Below are 20,128 nucleotides of genomic sequence, written 5' to 3' on the forward strand. Positions count from 1 at the left end.
CCACTAGACTCTCCATCAACAAAAGAATGCCCTACAGAAATATCAGGCATACCAACGGGCTCAACCACTTTCTCTTTTCCTTTATGTGATGTACCAACTACATTTCTAGGACTGGTATTATGATGCAGCTGCCACTCCATGGTCTATCAACAGAATCGCTGGATGAGGACTCTCTTGATCTACTTAATGATTGTGCAATTGCTGACTTGCATTCTATGCAACCACATTTCCATTTACATCAGCCCCAACATCATCTTTTTCAGCAGCATACCAGCTACTCATCTCATCAAATACAACATCCTTGCTTACCTTCAATTCATGTGTAGCAAGATTATAACATCTTTATCCCTTTTGCTCAAGGAAATACCCAATAAACACACATTTTTTGCCTTTGGATCCAACTTAGTATGCAACTCATCTGGCACATACACATAGGCAATACATCCAAAACTTTCAAGTGAGACAAATCAGGTTTCTTGCCACTGAATTTCTCCTATAGTGTTACATCATGTATGGCTGTAGGAGTCATGTTCATGATATAAACTGTTGTAGAAACAGATTCATCCCAATAGCTATGTGGCATATTTTTCTTTGTCATCAACGCTCGTGCTATCTTTGCAATGTGCCTGTTTTTCCACTCAGCACCTCCATTTTGCTGTGGAGTGTATCTACATGTAAATTGTCTCTGAATGCCATTCTTTTGCAAAGTAATCAGAGAACTCATTGGAGAATTACTCTCCCCCTCCATCTGACCTTAGGCACTTCACATGCTTCCCTATCTTCTTTTCAACCATCACTCTGAAATTTTGAAAATGAGTGAAAACTTCACTCTTCCCTTCATGAAAAACACCCACACTTTCCTCATGTGGTCATCAATGAATGTTACATAATACCTCTGCTGGACGTAGTTTTTGTAGGACCCCATACATCTAAATGCACAACATCTAGTACATTCGTGCTTACATTTTTGTCATGTGAAAATACGTGCTTTGTTTGCTTTCCAAATTAACAAGCGTCACATACTTTCTACATACCATCAGCCTTAAGCTTAGGCAGGCCCTGTCACAATTTCTTTAGTCTACATTCTCTTATTCCAAATATCTATATCTACAACAACTTCTGAACCATTTGCAAACATTGCAGCACTCACTTCAGACATATTTACATTAAGTGTAAACATTAGCCCACTCTGTTGCCTTTTGCAACCAACCTGCACCTAACTTTAAAGTCTTTTACATAACAACCATCAGGGTTAAACCGCCCCTACAAACCCTGCTCAATCATTTGGCTAATAAAAATCAGATTCTTTGTAATGTTTAGATACTTCACCTTACCATCCTGCATAGACAATGACACATCTCCAACATGGGCATCGGATGAGCATTGTCATCCCCTATTTCAACAAAATGTGGTCTTTCAAGACTCTTCATTTCCTTGAACCACGGTTCAGTATTATATGTGTTGTTATGCCCAAAAAAAGTCATGCTTGTAAGCATAAGTCAAAGTGCAAAGATACAACGTGTATTAAAGTCATGTCTTCCACCTACTTGGGGCTAGCATATTGCTATTATGTTCATTGAGATCCATAGTTTACAACGATAAATGTTAAGAGATGATTAAAATAAAATAAGATCCGGTCAATGTTAAAATTGATCCATAGGTATGGTAAATGTTAAGAGATGCTCAAAATAAAATTAAGAGATGGCATGCTTTAAAAAAATAAAATTCTCATAGTATCTCAAAGTGTGAGCGCACAACACATTTCAATTCCACCCATATTTGAATATATTATTACTCGGGACAAGCACATTGCTATCATTTTTATACATTCTATTTAAGGTGTTAATAACCCTAATTAGTGATAAAATAATCAAAATTGAGCAAGGCCCGTAATTTAGATAAAGCTATAGAAATTTGAGGTGGCTAAAGCTAAATACCTTCAATAAACATGTTTAAAGCTAAAGCTATAGAAATTTGAGGTGGCTAAAGCTATAGAAATTTGAGGTGGCTAAAGCTAAATACCTTTAATAAACATGTTTAAGAAACATAGTATGCTTGTTTTAAGTCAATAATGGAAAAGTACACCATTTGTTACTTGGAGAATTCTTTTTTTTCCCTTTAAAAAAAACCATCAATCAAAAGTTCCGGGGCATGTATTGAAGGTGGTTTATATTGCCAACAATAACATTTTCTAAAGACCCTCAACCCTCATAATTGGTTTCATAAAAATTTTACCTTGATATCTTTAATGTCATAAAAGCTTTTATATTACATAAATTTTATTAGCTACTATGGCTTTAAATTTATGATGTCATTGTATTTATGAAATCCTTTTGCACATTATGAGATAGGTGATAGTGTTGGAAAATATCATTTGGAGCTACTCTCCAAGAGCATTATAACGATTCCACAACAAACAAAGACCCAACATCAATCTTAAATCAGAGAATTAAATCAATCTCAACATGAACATTTTGGCAATCTAAAAATCATAACCAAATGCATTATTATAAAGAATAGCCCCCAAGACTATAATAGTTAGCAACAACAACGAAGATAAAGATGGGCTTTTCTTGTTCCTGATGGTGTGGGTCAAAGGAATCCCAAGTTGCAAAAGGAATAGTGCATAATCTAGGCAAATCAACCATGTGTATGGCTTGTGGCACAACTTTATAACAAAATGTATCAAATTTGGGAGTGGTGTAGTATAACTCAGCAAAGTATAAGCGAATTTATGATTAATCCCCTAATTTTATAGATCTTGAAATATGATGATATTTTAGAATAAACATTTTTTAATTGAGGCTATGTCCCACTCAACCTTACTTTTGGGCATGTGTTGGAGATAAAGCCATGAAAATCTATAAACCATTATATGGATAGAAGTATTTATTAATATTGTATTGTGTAGTGTACATGATCATGATTAAGGTCTAAAGTGCTCAAAACTGTCATGATTACCAATTAAGTTAAGTAATAAAGTAAACATTATAAAAGGCTACCAAATGTGCGAAACATTTTTGTAGCCAAATATATTCTCACCCAAAGGACCACGTTTCTTATTCAATAAACACATTACATCTTTTATTGTGTTCAAGCTCAATAGAAATAATTTAGACACACGTGTTCATACATGGTTTGACAATACCCTTTACAATGTTTTAAGGGAAAAATAACCCTCAACAATGATGCTTTCAAGCACCACTAAGTCGCACTTGTTAGCAAGTTTCAAAATACCTATCACAATTGAGAGATGAGGTGATAAAAACTGATGTACCTTTTAAAGAAAAGGCTAACTTTTTTTCTATTTCAACACCCTCCCAAGTTCAAAATCATTTGATCAGGCCTCTCTTAGACTATTGGAAATTTTTGAGATAGATAGATAGATAGATAGATAGAGAGAGATAGAGAGAGATAGAGAGAGAGAGAGAGAGAGAGAGAGAGAGAGAGAGAGAGAGAGAGAAGAAAGAGGTTAGGTGTGTTCAATATTTGTTAAGAGATTGTAAAGGGCATATAGAACATGAAGAATATCAATAGAGGAAGATGACATTAGCACAATCGAATTAGATTTAATGATGCTACTACATGCACATATATGTGCTCAATAATCACCATAACGTTTGTAACACATAGAGTATAAAAAGGAGAAGTATTAATTCTCTCTTTAGATGTTAGGTAAGACTTGTGAAAATAAGTTTCTCATGAGGCTAAAAGTCACGCGAGTAGTCTCACAGAGCATGTATGTCATGTAAAGAAACCTATCAAGGACATGAATGAATTGCTTTCTTAAAAATATGTGTAAATAAGACACATAAAAAGAGAGTGTGTGCTTCTTAGTCTCTTTATATCATTCTCAAAATACTCCCTCAATATCACGTTTATATCATTAAGTAAGAGCCTCTTATCCTTTGATTACTCTCCCAATGCACCAAGTTTTAATTTATATGAGTGATCACTAAAGCATGGCTTAGCAAGCCCATAGGTGATTCAAGATGAGATTTCTTGTAATGTATATGCTTCCCCAATAGTTAAAGTCCAAATTTTGAGCAAAACACATCTTTGGATCTTCAAGTTCATGTTGATATTGCTTATTTAGTACCTTTTAAAGGTAAATTTCAAAGGCTTCCATGGGGGAGAAGTTCAATAATGTTTGAACTACTAGGGAATCTCTCTGACCATGTGAGAGAGAACACAAAAATGTGATGTGGCCACCTTCAAAGTGACACCTAGGATCTTTTAAGACACATAAATTATGTTTAATATTATATAACAAAAAATATGAAGAATAAACCAAATTTTATTATTCAATACTCCAACTGATATATAACGGATGTAAGTTCCATGTATGTGCTTGAGGATCAAGGCTTAGATGGCTCTTGAACTTTTCTAATAAAGACCGAAATGTTAAAGGATAAAGGGGCTTTTTAGTTATTCTTAATGCAAAATGAAGAAGTGGATCTATGAAATGATAGTGTCTAGGGCCCTTTTATAGGTTCTCAAAGTACCATATTTGGCCAACCCATGTCAAAAATATATGCCCCATGTAGAAGCCTAAAAATATCCTAAGGTAGGACCTTCAAGGCTACAAACCACGAGTACCATCCCCTAACCAATGGGCATACCATGCTCAAACTAGCTAACTAGTGTTGCTAACCAACTTAATTTGTGTAATAACCATAATTTAATACTTCCACATGCTTCTAGTGTGTGAACATTACATGTTGACATATCTAGCTTTAGCTCGATCTTCCATAAGCTGTTATTTTTTATAGGTGATCGTGGTATGACCATGACAATGTTGGGCTCATTTGGTGTCTAAACCAAGATGCCGAGTCTTTAGATTGCTCAGAGGGGATTCTACAAACATGAGAATTGATTTCTAACATAACCATGTTTGGATGCCCAATTGACATAATAATATTTCACTTCATATTATTTTGCTTTACAACCTTAGATTCTATGCAATATTCAACAATATCTCATTGTACAACTTCTTTACATGGTTTCAATGTGATGATAAAGCTTGATGTTGTGGTTTTAATATCCCAACTTCTTAATACAACCTTTTTTTAATTTCCTATATTATCTGAAATGCTTTTTATCAAATACCTACTACCTTGTCTTTACACACAAAGCATAACCAAAACGACAAAGCATCAAATAAAGAAGCTTGGGTTGTGTGTGTGTGTGTGTGTGTATGTTTGGGGGGTGTCAATAGGGTGAAACCCCATATAGCACATCAACTGGTAATTAACCCCCCATCCCCACATTAGAATTTTATGATTTGGATAAACCCCTTTTGTAAACTAAAAGATAAACTGAGTACCCCAAAATGACAAAAGCACCCCCTTATTATATCTCTTCTTCACAGCATGTTATTCAATTAATCTTGAACCTTAATGTTTTCTTTCCTATTTTTGTGTGTCATTTATTGTTGGATAGGGTCTTAATTCAAAGATACATAGGAGACACAACCTTCTAAATGCTCTCTTTGTTAATTGTTAAGAAAAATGACATTAAATTCAAGCCTACTATGGTTGAAAAAAGAACTTGGTTTGGTATGTGTAAAAAGTTAAAAATCACAAATTATGGAATGAGCATTTTTACCATGTAGATGGCCTATTTATGTTAATCATCTAGCTACTAAAATTTCTATCTCATTTTTGCATAGTTTAAAGGACATTAGATGATTAGAAAATGATGAGCTTGTTCATAACTATTTGTTGTAAAAAGGACATTAAAGCACCCCTACACATGGAAGCTAGCTAAAAAATGTATTTATATATTAAGAGACAAAAAAGTATCGCGAGTAGGGAAACTTACAACTCTAATGATCATGCATCAACTTTAGAGGTAGAGTCTCTACACCTGCCAGCATTTAACACCAAACAAAAAATTGTATTAATAGTGGGAAGGGAGGGGAGCCAGGTTGAACACATGCTATAGATGTCAATAAAGTCTAGCATGAAGTGTTAAAAAAGTTAGGAAATGGTTGAATGTAAAAGAAAAGGTTTGAGCCGTTGAGAAATTAGCTCAAAAGAACAGATTTTGGCTATTGTGAGCTCCTAAGACACAGTTAAGAACTTAAGAACTAGAGCATGTATAAGGACATTTCATCAACAACAAGTTGATATTGATAAGCTTGAAAAAAATGAGACTTCCTAGTATATCTCCATGTGAACTTATAATTCAAGAGTGAGTGTTTGTTTGTCTGTTTATGTGTGTGTGCGCGCGCACACACGCATGTGACCTTACATAAAATTAGACCCTTGAGCATTAAGATTTCATGACATTAAGAAAGATCAAGCATTAGAAATTTTAAAATATTATATCAATATGTGAATTGAAAATTGAACTGCTTAGAAGGAGCATGAATTGATTAAGCTTGCAAAATAGACAAGGGTTAGAGTCATCAACTTATCTTGCAAAATAGACAAGGGTTAGAGTCATCAACTTATCTTGAACAAAGGGTTAATAAGAATCAAAGGGATTAAAAAGAGAAACTTACCAAGGTCAAGGTTAAGAACATCATCAGGGGTGCCAATTTAACAATAGGAACTTGAACTGGTATGAGTGTTGAAACATTGAAATATGAGGAGCATAGAGCCATATGGAAGAATTAATCAATGAAAATTAAATTAAAAGAGCATTGATCCTTTACATGGTTCAAAAGTATGATAATGCAAGCATTTATGAAATCTTACTTAAAGGATGTATGTTTAGAAATTAGGCGTAAGTGTAGGTATAAGTGTAAAGAGGCATGAGTAAGTGTGCATATGCACATATACTTGTGTAAGGAAAAGTGTAAATATGTGGAAGGTACTATGAATGCATGTGAATGTGTACATCTATGTGTGTGTGTGTGTGTGTGTGTGTGTGTGAGAGAGAGAGAGAGAGAGAGAGAGAGAGAGAGAGAGAGAGAGAGAGAATAAATAAGGAGGGGTGTGGGGGAGTGTGAGTGAGTATAAGTTAAGGATAGAAGAGGCAAGAGCTTCAACCATAAAAAAAGTTAGTATTTATAATACTAGTTTTTTTTGGGTGTGTACGTGCGTGCACGCAAGACCACATGCATGAAAGAATTAGTACATATGAATGATTAGGTTATATACTAATAGATATATACAACTCGTAGAAAAACAAGCATTCAAACCGAAGAAGAGCATTCAGATCAAATTGCTATCTACCTGCCATGGGTGTGGAGCAAGGTTCATATAGGAGGAAGTAGCTGGTGAATGCAGTTAAATGATTAGATTTAAAAAGGTAGTTGAAGGCAATGGAGTCTCGTAAAATGTTGGGGAAAGAGGGAGAGAGTGCATAAAACACTACAATATGCAAAGACTTATGAGATAGGGATATAAAGTTAGAACATATAATAAAGGGGTGTGTGTGTGTGTGTGTGTGTGTGTGTGTGTGAGAGAGAGAGAGAGAGAGAGAGAGAGAGAGAGAGAGAGAGAGAAGGTAAAAAATATGTGTACATACATGTGAATAGGTGTATATGCATATAAATATAGATATTGAGTATATAAATATAATAAATACGTATGTGTGTGTGTGTGTGTGTGTGAGAGAGAGAGAGAGAGAGAGAGAGAGAGAGAGAGAGAGAGAGAGAGAGAGAGAGAGGTTAAATATGTGTTTATATATATGTGAATATGCGGCATATAAAATATTGAGTAAATAAATACTATAAATATATATATATAATTTTTTTATATAAATGTTTATAAAATGTTCAATGAATGTATATATACTTTATGAACACAATGTAAATTTAATGGTACAAGTGAGTATGTGCGTAACTAAACTGAAATATATATTAATAAATACTATGAATATATATATATATATATATATGTTCAATAAATACTATGAATATATATATATAAATAATCTATATATAAAAAGTTTTAATATATATATATATATAGTTTATGAACGCAATGGAAATTTAATGGTACAAGTGTGTGTATGAGTGACTGAATTGAAATATATATTAATAAAATATGTATAAATATAAGAAAAATGTGTGCATGAGTGAATTAAAATATATAAATATAAGAAATATGAAAAAAATATGAGGTTAAAAATTTGGTGTGTGTGTGTGTGTGTGTGTGTGCATTCATGCATACATGCACACCGCTTGCACACGTATATGCACATCCACTTATGCATGTGTGCATACACGTGCATTCATACATGCATGCCAAATGCACATCCACACCGCTTGCATGCACGCACGCGCGCGCACACACACACACATGCACATCACCCACACCCAGAGATGCCCATGTGCACACACATGTGAGTACACAAATATATATATATATGTACATGTACACACACACACACACACACACACACACACACATAGAGATATGCTGCATGCACTTAACCAATCTAATCTCCTTATGGTAGTCAATAATTTTTAATGTCGTCAATCATTGTCATGATATGATGTTGAGCCATTATGTTGATGTGATATTATTTTATCATTAAAATAAAAATAAACAAGAATTCCATTAACTAATCCCTTTATAGGTGACATTTTGTTCTTCCACTTTTAACTTACAATCATATGCATGTTATCAAATGAAAGAACACATTTAATAATCTTCATGATAGCAAATCAAAGCCTTTTGTACCTTTACTCTAGTTTCAAGGAGATTTCCTTACAAGAGTTCCCCTATGCTCCTAATGCATGCATTCTTCACTGAGCCATGGCAAAAGTTAGGGTGTGGGTCTTCATGGAGCCTTTTAGCTAATGGGAAAAGTTAGGGTGTGGATCGATAAAAATCATTCTCATGATAGGTGGTTTTTGAGAACTTAGAGCAAAATTACTTAATTTTGGTAGAAAGACATATAAATAAAGACATATTTGGCATTGCTTAGAGAATATTGCATTAGGAGGGATTGTTAGGGGGTTTTTGGAAACTTGTGCATACTTTTTGTATGGTAAAAGCCATATAAACAAAGACATGTTTAGCCTTACTCGAAGAATATTGCATTTGAAGGGACTATAAGGAATGTAAGTTTCCAATGCTTCATTGTTAGAACCACCATGGTATATCATTTTCTTGCTTAAAAAACGACTCTTTTTTATACAAATTTCCATTCTAAGTGGCATGCTCAACTTTTCTCTAAAAATGCTTCAAGAATAGGAAACCAAATGGATCTTTTTGAGATAAAGAATAGAAAACTATAAGTATTCTCTTTCTTTCTCTAGCAATGCCATTAGGGAAAAAAACCATTTACATTTCCTAGAAAACTTTTGTGGATTGACTTTTTCATTTTAAAAGCTATTGCAAGGTAACCTCAAGAATATATAGTTAGTGTATTACTAGTTTACATGTTTAGATTAGTATTTATTACTCGTGTAAGTGTAGTTATAGTTATTGTTCACGATAAGAAGTCAATCATCAAGGAAAGTAAGGGTAGTGGTTTTTTTTAAAATTTTAATTTTTGAAGATTTTAGATTTGGGTGTAGATATATTTTGAATAGCATTTAATATTTGTATAAGTTTACAATAAGAACATTACAGAGTAGCAGCAAAAGTAGGACACCCTTTTGCAAGTAGGGGGTTTGGCCAATAACTCATTGATTAGAGCAGTGAGCTCTCTTTGGGGGGATGAGAGTTGAAATTTGGCTCACCCCTTCCCCCCATTCCACCAAGGGGTGGTAGAAGGCTACATAAGGTAAAACCATTACAAAAAAAGGGTATTTTGTTTTTTGATGAGAGTGGGCACTAAAAGTAAATGCAATTCCCTCATGGCCAAGTTTACTTGGTCACATGACAACAAGAATCATGGAAGGGGCCTTTCCCACATCTATCTTAGGGGCTCATTGGACCATCAAGGCATTAAATACCTCACTTTATGTTATAATCTCATGCCAAATGATTAGGTTTTGCTTATGTAGAAGACCAAGTTTTAGAAGGAAAATGGCACAGTGTGGGCAGCTTTATCCTCTATTAATCACGGCCCGAGAAAACAGTGTAATTTATAGTGGCAAAAGTTTTGGCGAATTTTTCTCCTACTCCAACAACTGCATCCATACTTGGCACAATTAGAAAGATTAGGGTGCTACTAGGCCTAGTTAACTTGGGGGGAGTGTGACAACTTACAAGCACTAAGCAGGCCTGAAATTTGCAACCTTGCCATGGACTTCAAAATTTAGAAAATTGAAGGCCTTAAAAAGGTACCTTGGCCAACCCATGCATTAGTGAGCAAAGTTTAGTTAAAGGCGGGGAGCTTTGGAGGACAATCATGCCCGTTGAAGGTTGCAAAGGCCCTAAGGAGCTACAACTCTCCTAAGCAGGGTACATAGTACATACATACTAGGCCAAAAAGGGCTATGACTTTCACTGTACTTAGTATAAAGGTTCAAATCTTTGCAAATGAGCAGCCAAGTGACACGTGCCAGAGATGTAATACGGCACGTGCGAAGGCAAAAGGATCCAATGCGTACTATCCGAGGAATGAGGGGGCATTTATGACGATGAAAGAAACGCAAGCCCACAACCCCAAAAACTATAGCTAAACCAAAAATACAGCCTCACATCAAATCTCATCTCTTGTTTTCTCACTTCTGACTGTGCACGCAGCTATGGCTGGATCTGTAGCTGCTCGCCAGCTAAAAAGTATACTCCTCTTCTTCTTCTCCTTCTAGTAAGTCTTTTTAGCCTCTGGCTGTTCGTGGGCTGCTTTAACTTGGCTCTTTTCTTTTTGTTTGTGGGTTGCTTGAACTTGGACCTTTGATGTCTTCAAGCTTGTTGTTTCCAAGCTACCTAGCTATAGTACTGACCCAATAGCTGAACGGACTCTGCAGTTCTTACTGTCGTCCTGCATGTTGGCTGGATCAATTCAGGTCTTCCTGGATGTGGGCTTGTTGAATTCAGGACTTTTTCTGTCTTTCTGCGTGTGGGTTGCTTTAATTCACTGACTTCCGTTCTGTGGGTGGAGGCCTTCTTTCTGCACTTCTGCATGTACGCTGCTTGAGCTTATGATTCTGACCGTTTTCGTCCATGTGAGCTGATTCTTTACCGTCTTTCTGCATGTGGGCTGATAGATTCAGGTCTTTTATTTTCTTTCTGCTTGTAGTTGCTTCAATACAGGTCTTCCTTTGCCTTTCTGTATGAAATGTTTGAAATTTGTCCCTATACTATCTTTCTGCTTGTGGACTCCTTGCTTGCAAAGCTATGCCAGCAAAGGTCAGAAACCTGATCTTCATCTTCACGTTCTAGTTCAAGGACCCAGCTCAGGCAGAGTCTTTCTGTGTGCTCGCTTACTGACAAGCCAAGACTATGGTACCATCGGAGGTGTACAATCCGTCAACACCATCATCTGCGTCACCTTCATCATCGTCAGCCTCATCTGCCGCTGCATCAGATTCATCGGAGTCAAGTGATGGTTACGCTGCTCCAGTGGTGGTGCCTCGCTCAAGATGCCAGCATCCTGGTCGCAGGCTTATTGGTGGCCGCATCTATGACTCCATCCTGGGTGTCACCTGCCATTGGTGCCGCCAGAAAACTGTAGAAGACCATGTCAACTGCTGCCAGTGCACCATTGCCTTCTGTGGTGGCTGCCTTAAAAACAGACATGGCGAGCTCATTCAGATCGAAATGAAGGAAGGTGTGGATTGGGTTTGCCCCAGATGCAGGGGCGGGTGCGGCCGCGGCTGCAGACACTGGTAAGCTCATCTCATATCCCCTCCTTCTGATTATCATCTCAATGCTTTTAGTTTTTCTTTCTTGTAAATTTTGTGTGTGTGTGTGTGTGTGTGTGTGTTTGCAGTTGCAATTGTGGGCCATGTAGGAAAGCACAGGGACTGGAGCCTACTGGGCTGCTTGTGCACACTGCACGAGCTTGTGGCTTCACTAATGTTCACGACTATTTGATTCATAAAAAGACTGGGGAGTCTCAAGAAATGATAGCTGAGAGAAAGCGAGGCAAAGGCTGGTGCCAAACTGGCCAGTCGTCTCCGACCAAGAAGCAAAGGAAGATCGAAAATGACATGGTGGAAAGAGCGGCTTCCATAGAAGGCGGGTGCAGGAAGAGATTATGCTTTGATTCATGTGACAGCGAGCAGCAGGCAAAGAACATGACCGCAGCAGATGACAAGCTGCCTCTACCAGATGCTTTGCAAAAGAAAGAAGGCAATCAGGCAGACATGATGCCAGCAGATGAGAAGCCACATGCACTGGGTCTTGTGCAAAGTAAAGAAGACGATCACAAGGAGCCAAGGAGCAAGGCGGCGCCTCCCTCACCAGAAAAAGTAGCCTCTGTGCAGCCTAAGTCCGAGCCGGATTTGCATCTTCAATCTAAATCAAGCTCTTCACCATATTATCTGCAGCCATCTCCAGAAATGGAAGTGAGGCCTCCATCACATGTGAAAGTGAAAGTCGAACCAGTTACCCCCCATGTGCCTGCTGAAGGCGGCTACTCACAGCAACTAGTGCTTGTCAAAGAGGAGCCTTGTGAGCTGGATTCACAGGCCAATTCTCCATTAAGAGTGAGAACTGAAGAAACGCCTACGTTTCACCAAGGTCCTAGTTGTGCACCGGTCTCAGAATATGAGCAGCTAAAGCAGGTGAAGGAGGAACTCCCGGATCATCTAGTGCAGGTTAAAGAGGAGCTCCAAGATGAATTTTCACAGCCCCTAGTTGATAATGGCTCAGCTAATCTGTCCAATGTTTTTGCTGCTGCTTTTTCCCGCAGTGAAAGTGATGCTGTGTGGGGCAGGTTTAGTTCAGACTTTGAGCTTCCATTTGAGAATGGAGAAGGTGTCACACCCCCATCTGCTTCTGGTAACTTTGAAACCCATGCAAATGGCATTGATGCAAGAGACCTACCAGCCCCATCTACTTCAGAAAGCCACCTGAATAGAAGTGGAAATTTATCACCAGTCCTCTTAGACGTCAAAAAAGAGAGAACTGATGAACAACATCCAGAGATACATGCTGTTGTAGCAAAATTTGAGAGTATGGATAGTCAAGAAGCACAATGCAACACTGGATTATTGCGCTCGGTGAATGTCGAGGGCTGCAAGGATGGAATAATGGGCTCGCCACAAGGTTCTACTTACTCCACCATGAGCTATTCTCCTCCGAAAAGCTCATTGATCACTGCAACTGTAAAAGAAGAGAGAGAGGATTGCTGGAACAAACAAGGGTCCTCCTCTTTAGTAGCAAAATCTCAAAGGAGTACTTCCTTGCATACTGGAAAAGTGAAAGAAGAGAGGGAGGCTCCTTGGTTTGCAAATGTGCCACCACTACACCCCAATAAGGCAAAGGACAAGGAGTTTTTAGTAAGTCAGGTCAAGAAAGAGGTCATTGTTGATACTCAGATGTCCGAGGTGATCTGCATTGAAGATGATGGGGTTAATGATGATTATCCAGTGGATGGGCTAAAGGTGACTGCTTGAATGTTTGTTCTGAGTTGCTATATTATTTCTTGGGAGGAGAGAGAGAGAGAGAGAGAGAGAGAGAGAGAGAGAGACCTTTTATCTTTTTAAATGAAGGCATCATCCGGTATGAAGAAGAGCAGTGGCCTCGGAGCTGTGGCACACCTGTGGAAGGCAGATGAATTTAAGAGCAGGTTGGAGGCAAAACTTTCGGAACCGTTCAGCATTAACGAGTTGGAGATTCTTACTCTTGCAGCAAGCCATCGAAAACCTATATATAAAGCTCGTGAAACAAGACAAGGTTGCTCTCAGTTCATCTCTCAAGAAGAAGGATACTCTTATCTTGACCATCATCCAGGTATGTTCAAATGCCTTCTAATGTTCAAGTAGATTGAGCTCGTGCTGCTGCCTCGCTTCAATTTATCTCCTCCTGTATTGCAGATTTGGCTTCACAACTGCAATCATCAACTAGCAGCCCTGTGTCCAAGCTATCACTATTACGAGGCTTCTTCTTTTGGCTTGAGGTATGCTGTCTATGCCAGTGACACCTTCATTTTCTCATCAAATGGTCTTCCTGTCAAGCCAAATGCACTCAGTAAAAGTGATTTGCCCTTTTCTTTTCTCTTTGAAGTGATTTTCCCTTAGCAGTTGAAGGCACTGACTGCCTTACTCTTACTGTTATGTAGCATGCAAGCACTCAAGGTGCTTTCAAGCCATGGACTTTGGCATCCCGATCATCCGAGACACCAGACAATGATGATTGTGTGGAGATAGATGGGCTGGATTGTGAGGTATGACTTGTAATTCGTGCTCACATGCTTTAATCTCATGGACTCGTGCCTCTCTAAAAAGAAAAACTTCAACATTACTATGCAGATCCTTGCAGTCGTTTGTTCAGTAGATGAAGAGGTGCATGGAGCAAATTTGGGAGGATAGCTACGGTCTGAAAAGCTGCAACGGACCCCTTCGTTTTGTAGAAGTCATGTAATAGTGGGAGATGTTATCAGTCAGCAACTTCTTAAAGGTGAAGTATGACACTTTTTTTTTTTGGCTCGCTAGGTGCACTCAACAGCTAGACTAGTGGATTTTGTGAATTGAAGTCTTTTTTGGGCTGCTGGGATGATGCTTCTAAGTTTGGAGCTTGCTGCAGGCCAGCAGCTCTAGTTAGGATCATTGAAGTGCTATTGACTGCAAAGTACTTCTTCAGCTTGCTTTGTATAGGTCAATATGTCTAAATTCCTATTTTGCTGCATTCGATGTAAAAGAAGAGCTGATTTTCTTTTAACAGTACGTTTTACAGGTAGGCAAATACCAAGAGGGGTGCATGAAGTGCTGAATAGAAGATCAAGTAGAGCATTATTGTAAACTGGGTTAGATATTTTAGATTATTTCTTTACATTCTACTCCTAAGTAGTCAATTAATCTTCAGAGAAGAAGAGTTTCTTTACATTCTACTCCTAAGTAGTCAATTAATTTTCAGAGAAGAAGAGTTAGTGAGGTGGATCTGAAACCTTTATATGGGATTCTTGATAGGCCTCTGTCTATTAGAGCTGCTAATTCTCATGTTTTCACTCATTAGGAGGACACCATACCACTTGTAAATGCAACCCTCTGTAATAGTGGCTTGTTAGTAGGTTAAGCTAAGAGCCAGTGGCTTGTTAGTAGGTTAAGCTAAGAGCCATGTATTATAGGAAGGATGTGCTAACTCTCATGTTTCATTTGAAGGACACAATCATACACTTTGAAAACCTTGATTGATGGCTTACAAATGGATAGGAAGCGTGCTATCTTTCAAAACCATGCCTTACTTTTGAGGGGTATGTTCTTCTGAACTCTGCTTATGGCGAGTGAAATCTACCTTGAATGAAAATGGCACATTCGACTACAAATTTTGTCATGTGTTATTTTTCTTGTGAAGCTGTGACATATCATATAGAGCTTTCTATCCCATGAAAGGCACACAATTGCCTACAAATGTGAGCTTGTAGACGCTTAGGTGGGAGGGCCATGCAGAAATGCAAAACGTGTGATATTAATAGAGGTGTCGCATGTGAAAGGATACGATGAGATAAGGTTGTGATGGTCTAATGGATAGTTCAAAATGTACTTAAATTCAAACTGATTTATTTTGATGGTCGACCGCGAGTTAGTGGAGTGGTTAAGGTGGTTCTCGAGAGTCTTGAGGTCATGGGTTCGACCCTCCCCTCCGCAAGCGGGGGGGCATGTAAGGTGTGTGTGTGTTGTTCTATCTAATTCCAGCCAAACTTAAAAAAAAGAAAGAACAGAGAAATGTAATTCCTTAAATATTCTACGTGAAATAGCCGATAATTGTCAACCTCGAAGGATTTTAGTATTTCCATAAGTTATGAGTAAACAACAATATTTAAAATTGGCATAAAAACAAAAAAAAAACAAAAATTCATTCTCTCATCTATTAGACACTAACTCAAAACTAATGTAGAATTCAGCTTGTAGAGTAAAATATTAAGCTTTGAATTTCTTGATAAAGTATATGAAGAGTAATAATGGTGGAATGACCAGACAGACATTTGCGATCTTTAGGTTGGTTTCCTAGTGTCTTCTATTTTAAATTGGTATTGTAAAGCTACCATAATTTCAGATGGAACTATATTAAAGAAATAAACATCAATCATCATTTAGTCTAACTCTTATCCACACACGCACACGCACACACACTCTCTCTCTCTCTCTCTCTCACGTGCATGGGCATTTACAAGTGTGCACATACACATGCTTACACATCCATTCATCTTGAAAGTGATGGCATATTGATTGTGTCAAGAGCACATCCACGTTTTGCCAAAGAGGAGTTGAGGTTTTGGTCAACCATCTTCGTGTGATGAACCTTTTGGATGACACTTACATAGTAATTCATAAACTTGTGCCATATCTTCGAAAGTTACACACGAACATTTGCAATGCATGAATATCATATTTCAAACTATTGTATTGTAAACACCTCATGCATTTCCTTATCTCCTTTTTTTTGTGATACCTTTCAAGCTTACTTCAGAATGTGAATATGTGTGATGTTAAAGAAATTGTAGACATATTGTGCTTGCAGATTTTGGATGCCCTCCAAAGCATATGGACAAGCTACCATGGTTGATACCCAAAGATCTATGTACTTATGAACCCATGTAGGCAATTGATGAACATGCTTGATAGCCAAAGATCTATGCACTTATGAACTTGCGTAAGTAGTTGATGAACATGGTTAGCTATTTAAGGTTGCAAACATCAAAATGAACCTTGCTTTCTTAGAGGCCCGTTTTTTATTGAATGAGAGGTAGCTAATATGGTCAAAATGGAGGTGGATTCTATGTCATGCTCTTGTGCATGCCAAAGTGTAGAAGCGTACATAGACCTATGCATAGCTCTCATATGGTTTTGCATGCACATAGCTATGTATGATTCTAGGCATGCTCTTATGCTTGTGGCAAGTATAGAGCTATGGGTAGTTCTCAAGCAAAGCATAAGAACAGGTGAGCTCTTAATGCATTGCATAAGAGCATGCATAGTTTTGTGCATGCTCTTATGTATTGCCTAAGAGCATGCATAGTTCTATGCATTCCATAAGTATGTATATCTTTAAGAAAAAAAAAACTAGGAAGACATGTAAGATGATGGAGAAAAAGAGTTATTTTTAAACATAAAAGAAGAAGAAGAGAGTTCTCTTTGTTCTTCTTTAAAAAAAAGAACAAAAGGAGTCTTCTTAAACATCAATGTTTTCTTCTTATATAGAGGAAGAAGGTATTTAAAAAAGATAAAAAGAAAAAGAATGAAACAATTGAAGAAGATTAAAAAGACAAATTAGAAAATCCTAAACATGATCGAAACATAGAGCTTGTGTGATATTGAGCAATAAGTGAAGGTAAGTCTATTGCTTTTATGCATGTTATGGAAAATAAAGAGATGCATGTTCACAACTTGGCTGTGTAAAAAAATTGGTTTTATGTATATATATGTATGTATATATATGTATATATGTATGTATATATATGTATATATGTATATGCATATATATACATATTATGCATATATATGCATATATATACATATATATATATATATATGTATATATGTATATATATATATGTATGTATGTATGTATATACATATACATGTATATGTATATACATATATATATATGTGTGTGTGTGTGTGTGTGTGTGTGTGTGTGTGCGCTTATATATATACATATACACACATGTATATATTGATATATACATATTTACATGGTTATTTGGGCAATATACCTACTAACATAGCAAAAGCATGTAAAACCACGTGGCATTTTAAAAAGCACAACAACAGCATTTTACTTTTTCTTTCATACCCTATGACTTAAAGTGTAGTAGTCTCACCACCACCTTCACTTGATCAGGAGTCCCACCACCTTTGCTTGTATCATGATTGCTTAGGGACTAATACAATGATGAGTTCCTTGAAGAGAAGGTTACAAACAAAAGCACACGATTGGTGATATACAATGTTTCAAGTAAAGGGAATGTTTCAAAACAAATTGGAAGAGTGTCCACCACATAACTGCTACACCACACAATAGACAACTCTATAACAACTCACTTTCATCTCTAAAAATGCTCTCTATCCTCCACATCACATAGTAGGCAAGTTTATAACAACTCACTATCCTCCACTTTCACCACTAAAAATGCTTTGCCAAAAGGGATAAGGACACAGTCCCCTTTAATTATAGTTTTCAGGAGACTTGCGCCACCTCCCTACAATACCTTATGTATGGTCTTTTTACTTCTCCCACTTTACATGTATGTGCATAACTCGCATGCATTGAATAAGCATAATGATAGTCAATAACTTCTACAACGATGCTATTAGTTAATATGTTCATGTGTAAGGAGTTTATGAAAGGATTTTTTTTTTGGGGGACTAATATAGATATGTATTAATGTACTAAAAGGCAGTTACATCTCAAATAACAACTTGACAACCCTCAAACCCTATTCATGTTATAAATCATATCCCATCTCTCATCTTCAAATACAAAAGAAGAGTTTTCTCGGGAAATTTGAAACCCTAGTTGAATGCATGCTTCCATCAGAGCCTTAGTAGTAACCTTTGGGTGATTGATTCTCAAAAACATCCCCCTTCTTTGACCATACTTTGACCACAAGTCTTGCACCTATTGGGTTTTCAATGAAGGCCACATAAGTATATTTGATTTGTTTCACTTTCCTATACCATCTTTTGGTCCTTGGACTAAATTTGACTGATCTGCACCTTGGCTTTTGCACAAAGATGACCTGAATACACATCAACAAAAAGGTTAGGCTCAGCCTAGTATGACTGAAGGGGATCCTATTCCAAGTATTGTCAAGAGATGGTAGCTTGCAAAACCTAAATAATTTGTAACATCCCTTCTTTATTTAGTTTATTGACTAAAAGTATAGACCAACACATATGTATACATTTATACATCAAATAAGTAGTATCCAACCTTGTATCACCTGGTTTTTGAAATAAGATACAATTTTTGGTATTTCATATTTCCCACAGACAGCAGAATCTAATTATGTTAAAAATATCATCCACAATCTCCTCATTGTTTGTCCATCTCCCTAATACCTAGTCCTCCCAGTAAGCCTACACACCAATACAATTACATACCCATTTACTAACTCTGGTCCAAGTGCTTCTAATGGCATGGCAATCCCAAAAGGCATGTTTTCCATCTTTCAAAGTTTTTTTGCATCTAGGGCAACACCCATTGGTGAAGTTCCTTTGCACCAATTTTCTCCCCAGAGAGGAAGGGCACCCATACAAACCATCCAAAGAAAGATTTGACCTTTAGTAGGAATTTTCACTTTCGAGATCATTTTCCATCTTTTCCTCCAAGTGTTAGGCCTCCAACTCTCTAGATCCTATTACAATACATCACATTCTCCTCAGTCCTTCTTAAAGCCCTATACAAGTCTTTAGTAGTCCCTTTATCCAGTTTAGCTCCATTATACCAGACCTAGCCTTTTAGCCAACAGGACTCATCAAAAGCAGTAGTATACGAGCTTTTCTAGACGTCATCCAGCATTACTCTGACCAAATGTCCCTCCCTGGGATTTAGATCAAACTCCTCAACAATTTGACCAAGGTCCTTCCATCCTAGTAAGGCCCTATCCCAACAGTCAGACAAACTCTTGAGACCCTTTTTGTTCAAGATTTTAGCTATTTTAGGATCCTACAGAGCCAAGGGAGGGCTAAACTTATATGACCACCAAATATCCAAGCCTAGTAAAGAATTCCCTGTGACTCTAGCATAGCCATCCTAGAGCATTTACTCCAATGTCTCTTTCTAGTTGGTACATAGCCTTTTTGCCACCATAGAAGAACCTGTAACCTTCAGAGGAGCATAAGAGAATATCTTATCTTTCTAGTCCAGATCATGCCATCTACCTTCATAGTATACCCTAACATTTTTAACTAATTCTCTCAGCATTTGTGTCCACACTTCCTCCTGATGCAGACACTTAGGGAGAAACAGTGCCATCCTTGCCTTAGTGTGAGAGGGAAAATGTAGAATGCCAATCCCACCCTCCTCTTTGTGAACAAACAATCTGTCCCAAGCTAGCCAGGCTAAAGCCTTCTTATTAGAATTACCATTTCTCCATAAGAATTGTGTTATGGGTTTAATTATCCTTTGCCAAAGTCCAACACAAGGCATAGAAACATAATGTA

The 20,128-nt window shown here is 37.3% G+C and overlaps 1 protein-coding gene across 2 annotated transcripts; it reads left to right on the top strand.

The window, feature by feature from the left end:
• The first annotated feature begins 10,534 nt into the window (after window positions 1-10,534).
• On the top strand, window positions 10,535-15,279 carry LOC147642085 (uncharacterized). Of its 2 annotated transcripts, XR_015266656.1 has the most exons (7): window positions 10,535-11,683; window positions 11,788-13,405; window positions 13,514-13,754; window positions 13,838-13,920; window positions 14,083-14,187; window positions 14,273-14,420; window positions 14,697-15,279. XR_015266656.1 is itself a non-coding variant. In XM_086802735.1 (6 exons), the coding sequence occupies exons 1-6, from the start codon at window positions 11,298-11,300 to the stop codon at window positions 14,330-14,332; spliced, it is 2,493 nt and encodes an 830-aa protein (XP_086658861.1). In that variant the 5' UTR covers window positions 10,535-11,297; the 3' UTR covers window positions 14,333-15,279. The 2 variants fall into 2 exon arrangements, 1 of the variants encoding a protein (XP_086658861.1); XM_086802735.1 differs by having other exon boundaries at window positions 14,273-15,279.
• Window positions 15,280-20,128: the final 4,849 nt, after the last annotated feature.

Source organism: Cibotium barometz, chromosome 1 (assembly GCF_041138505.1).
Source record: "Cibotium barometz isolate CiBa-2024 chromosome 1, ASM4113850v1, whole genome shotgun sequence".
Taxonomy (NCBI): domain Eukaryota; kingdom Viridiplantae; phylum Streptophyta; class Polypodiopsida; order Cyatheales; family Cibotiaceae; genus Cibotium; species Cibotium barometz.

Bases quoted from the DNA above. Each gene is read 5' to 3' on its own strand.
- LOC147642085 (XM_086802735.1), top strand. From the start codon at position 11,298: ATGGTACCATCGGAGGTGTACAATCCGTCAACACCATCATCTGCGTCA. The intron at 13,406-13,513 runs GTGACTGCTTGA...TTTTAAATGAAG, and splicing joins ATCCAGTGGATGGGCTAAAG to GCATCATCCGGTATGAAGAA. The intron at 13,755-13,837 runs GTATGTTCAAAT...CCTGTATTGCAG, and splicing joins TTATCTTGACCATCATCCAG to ATTTGGCTTCACAACTGCAA.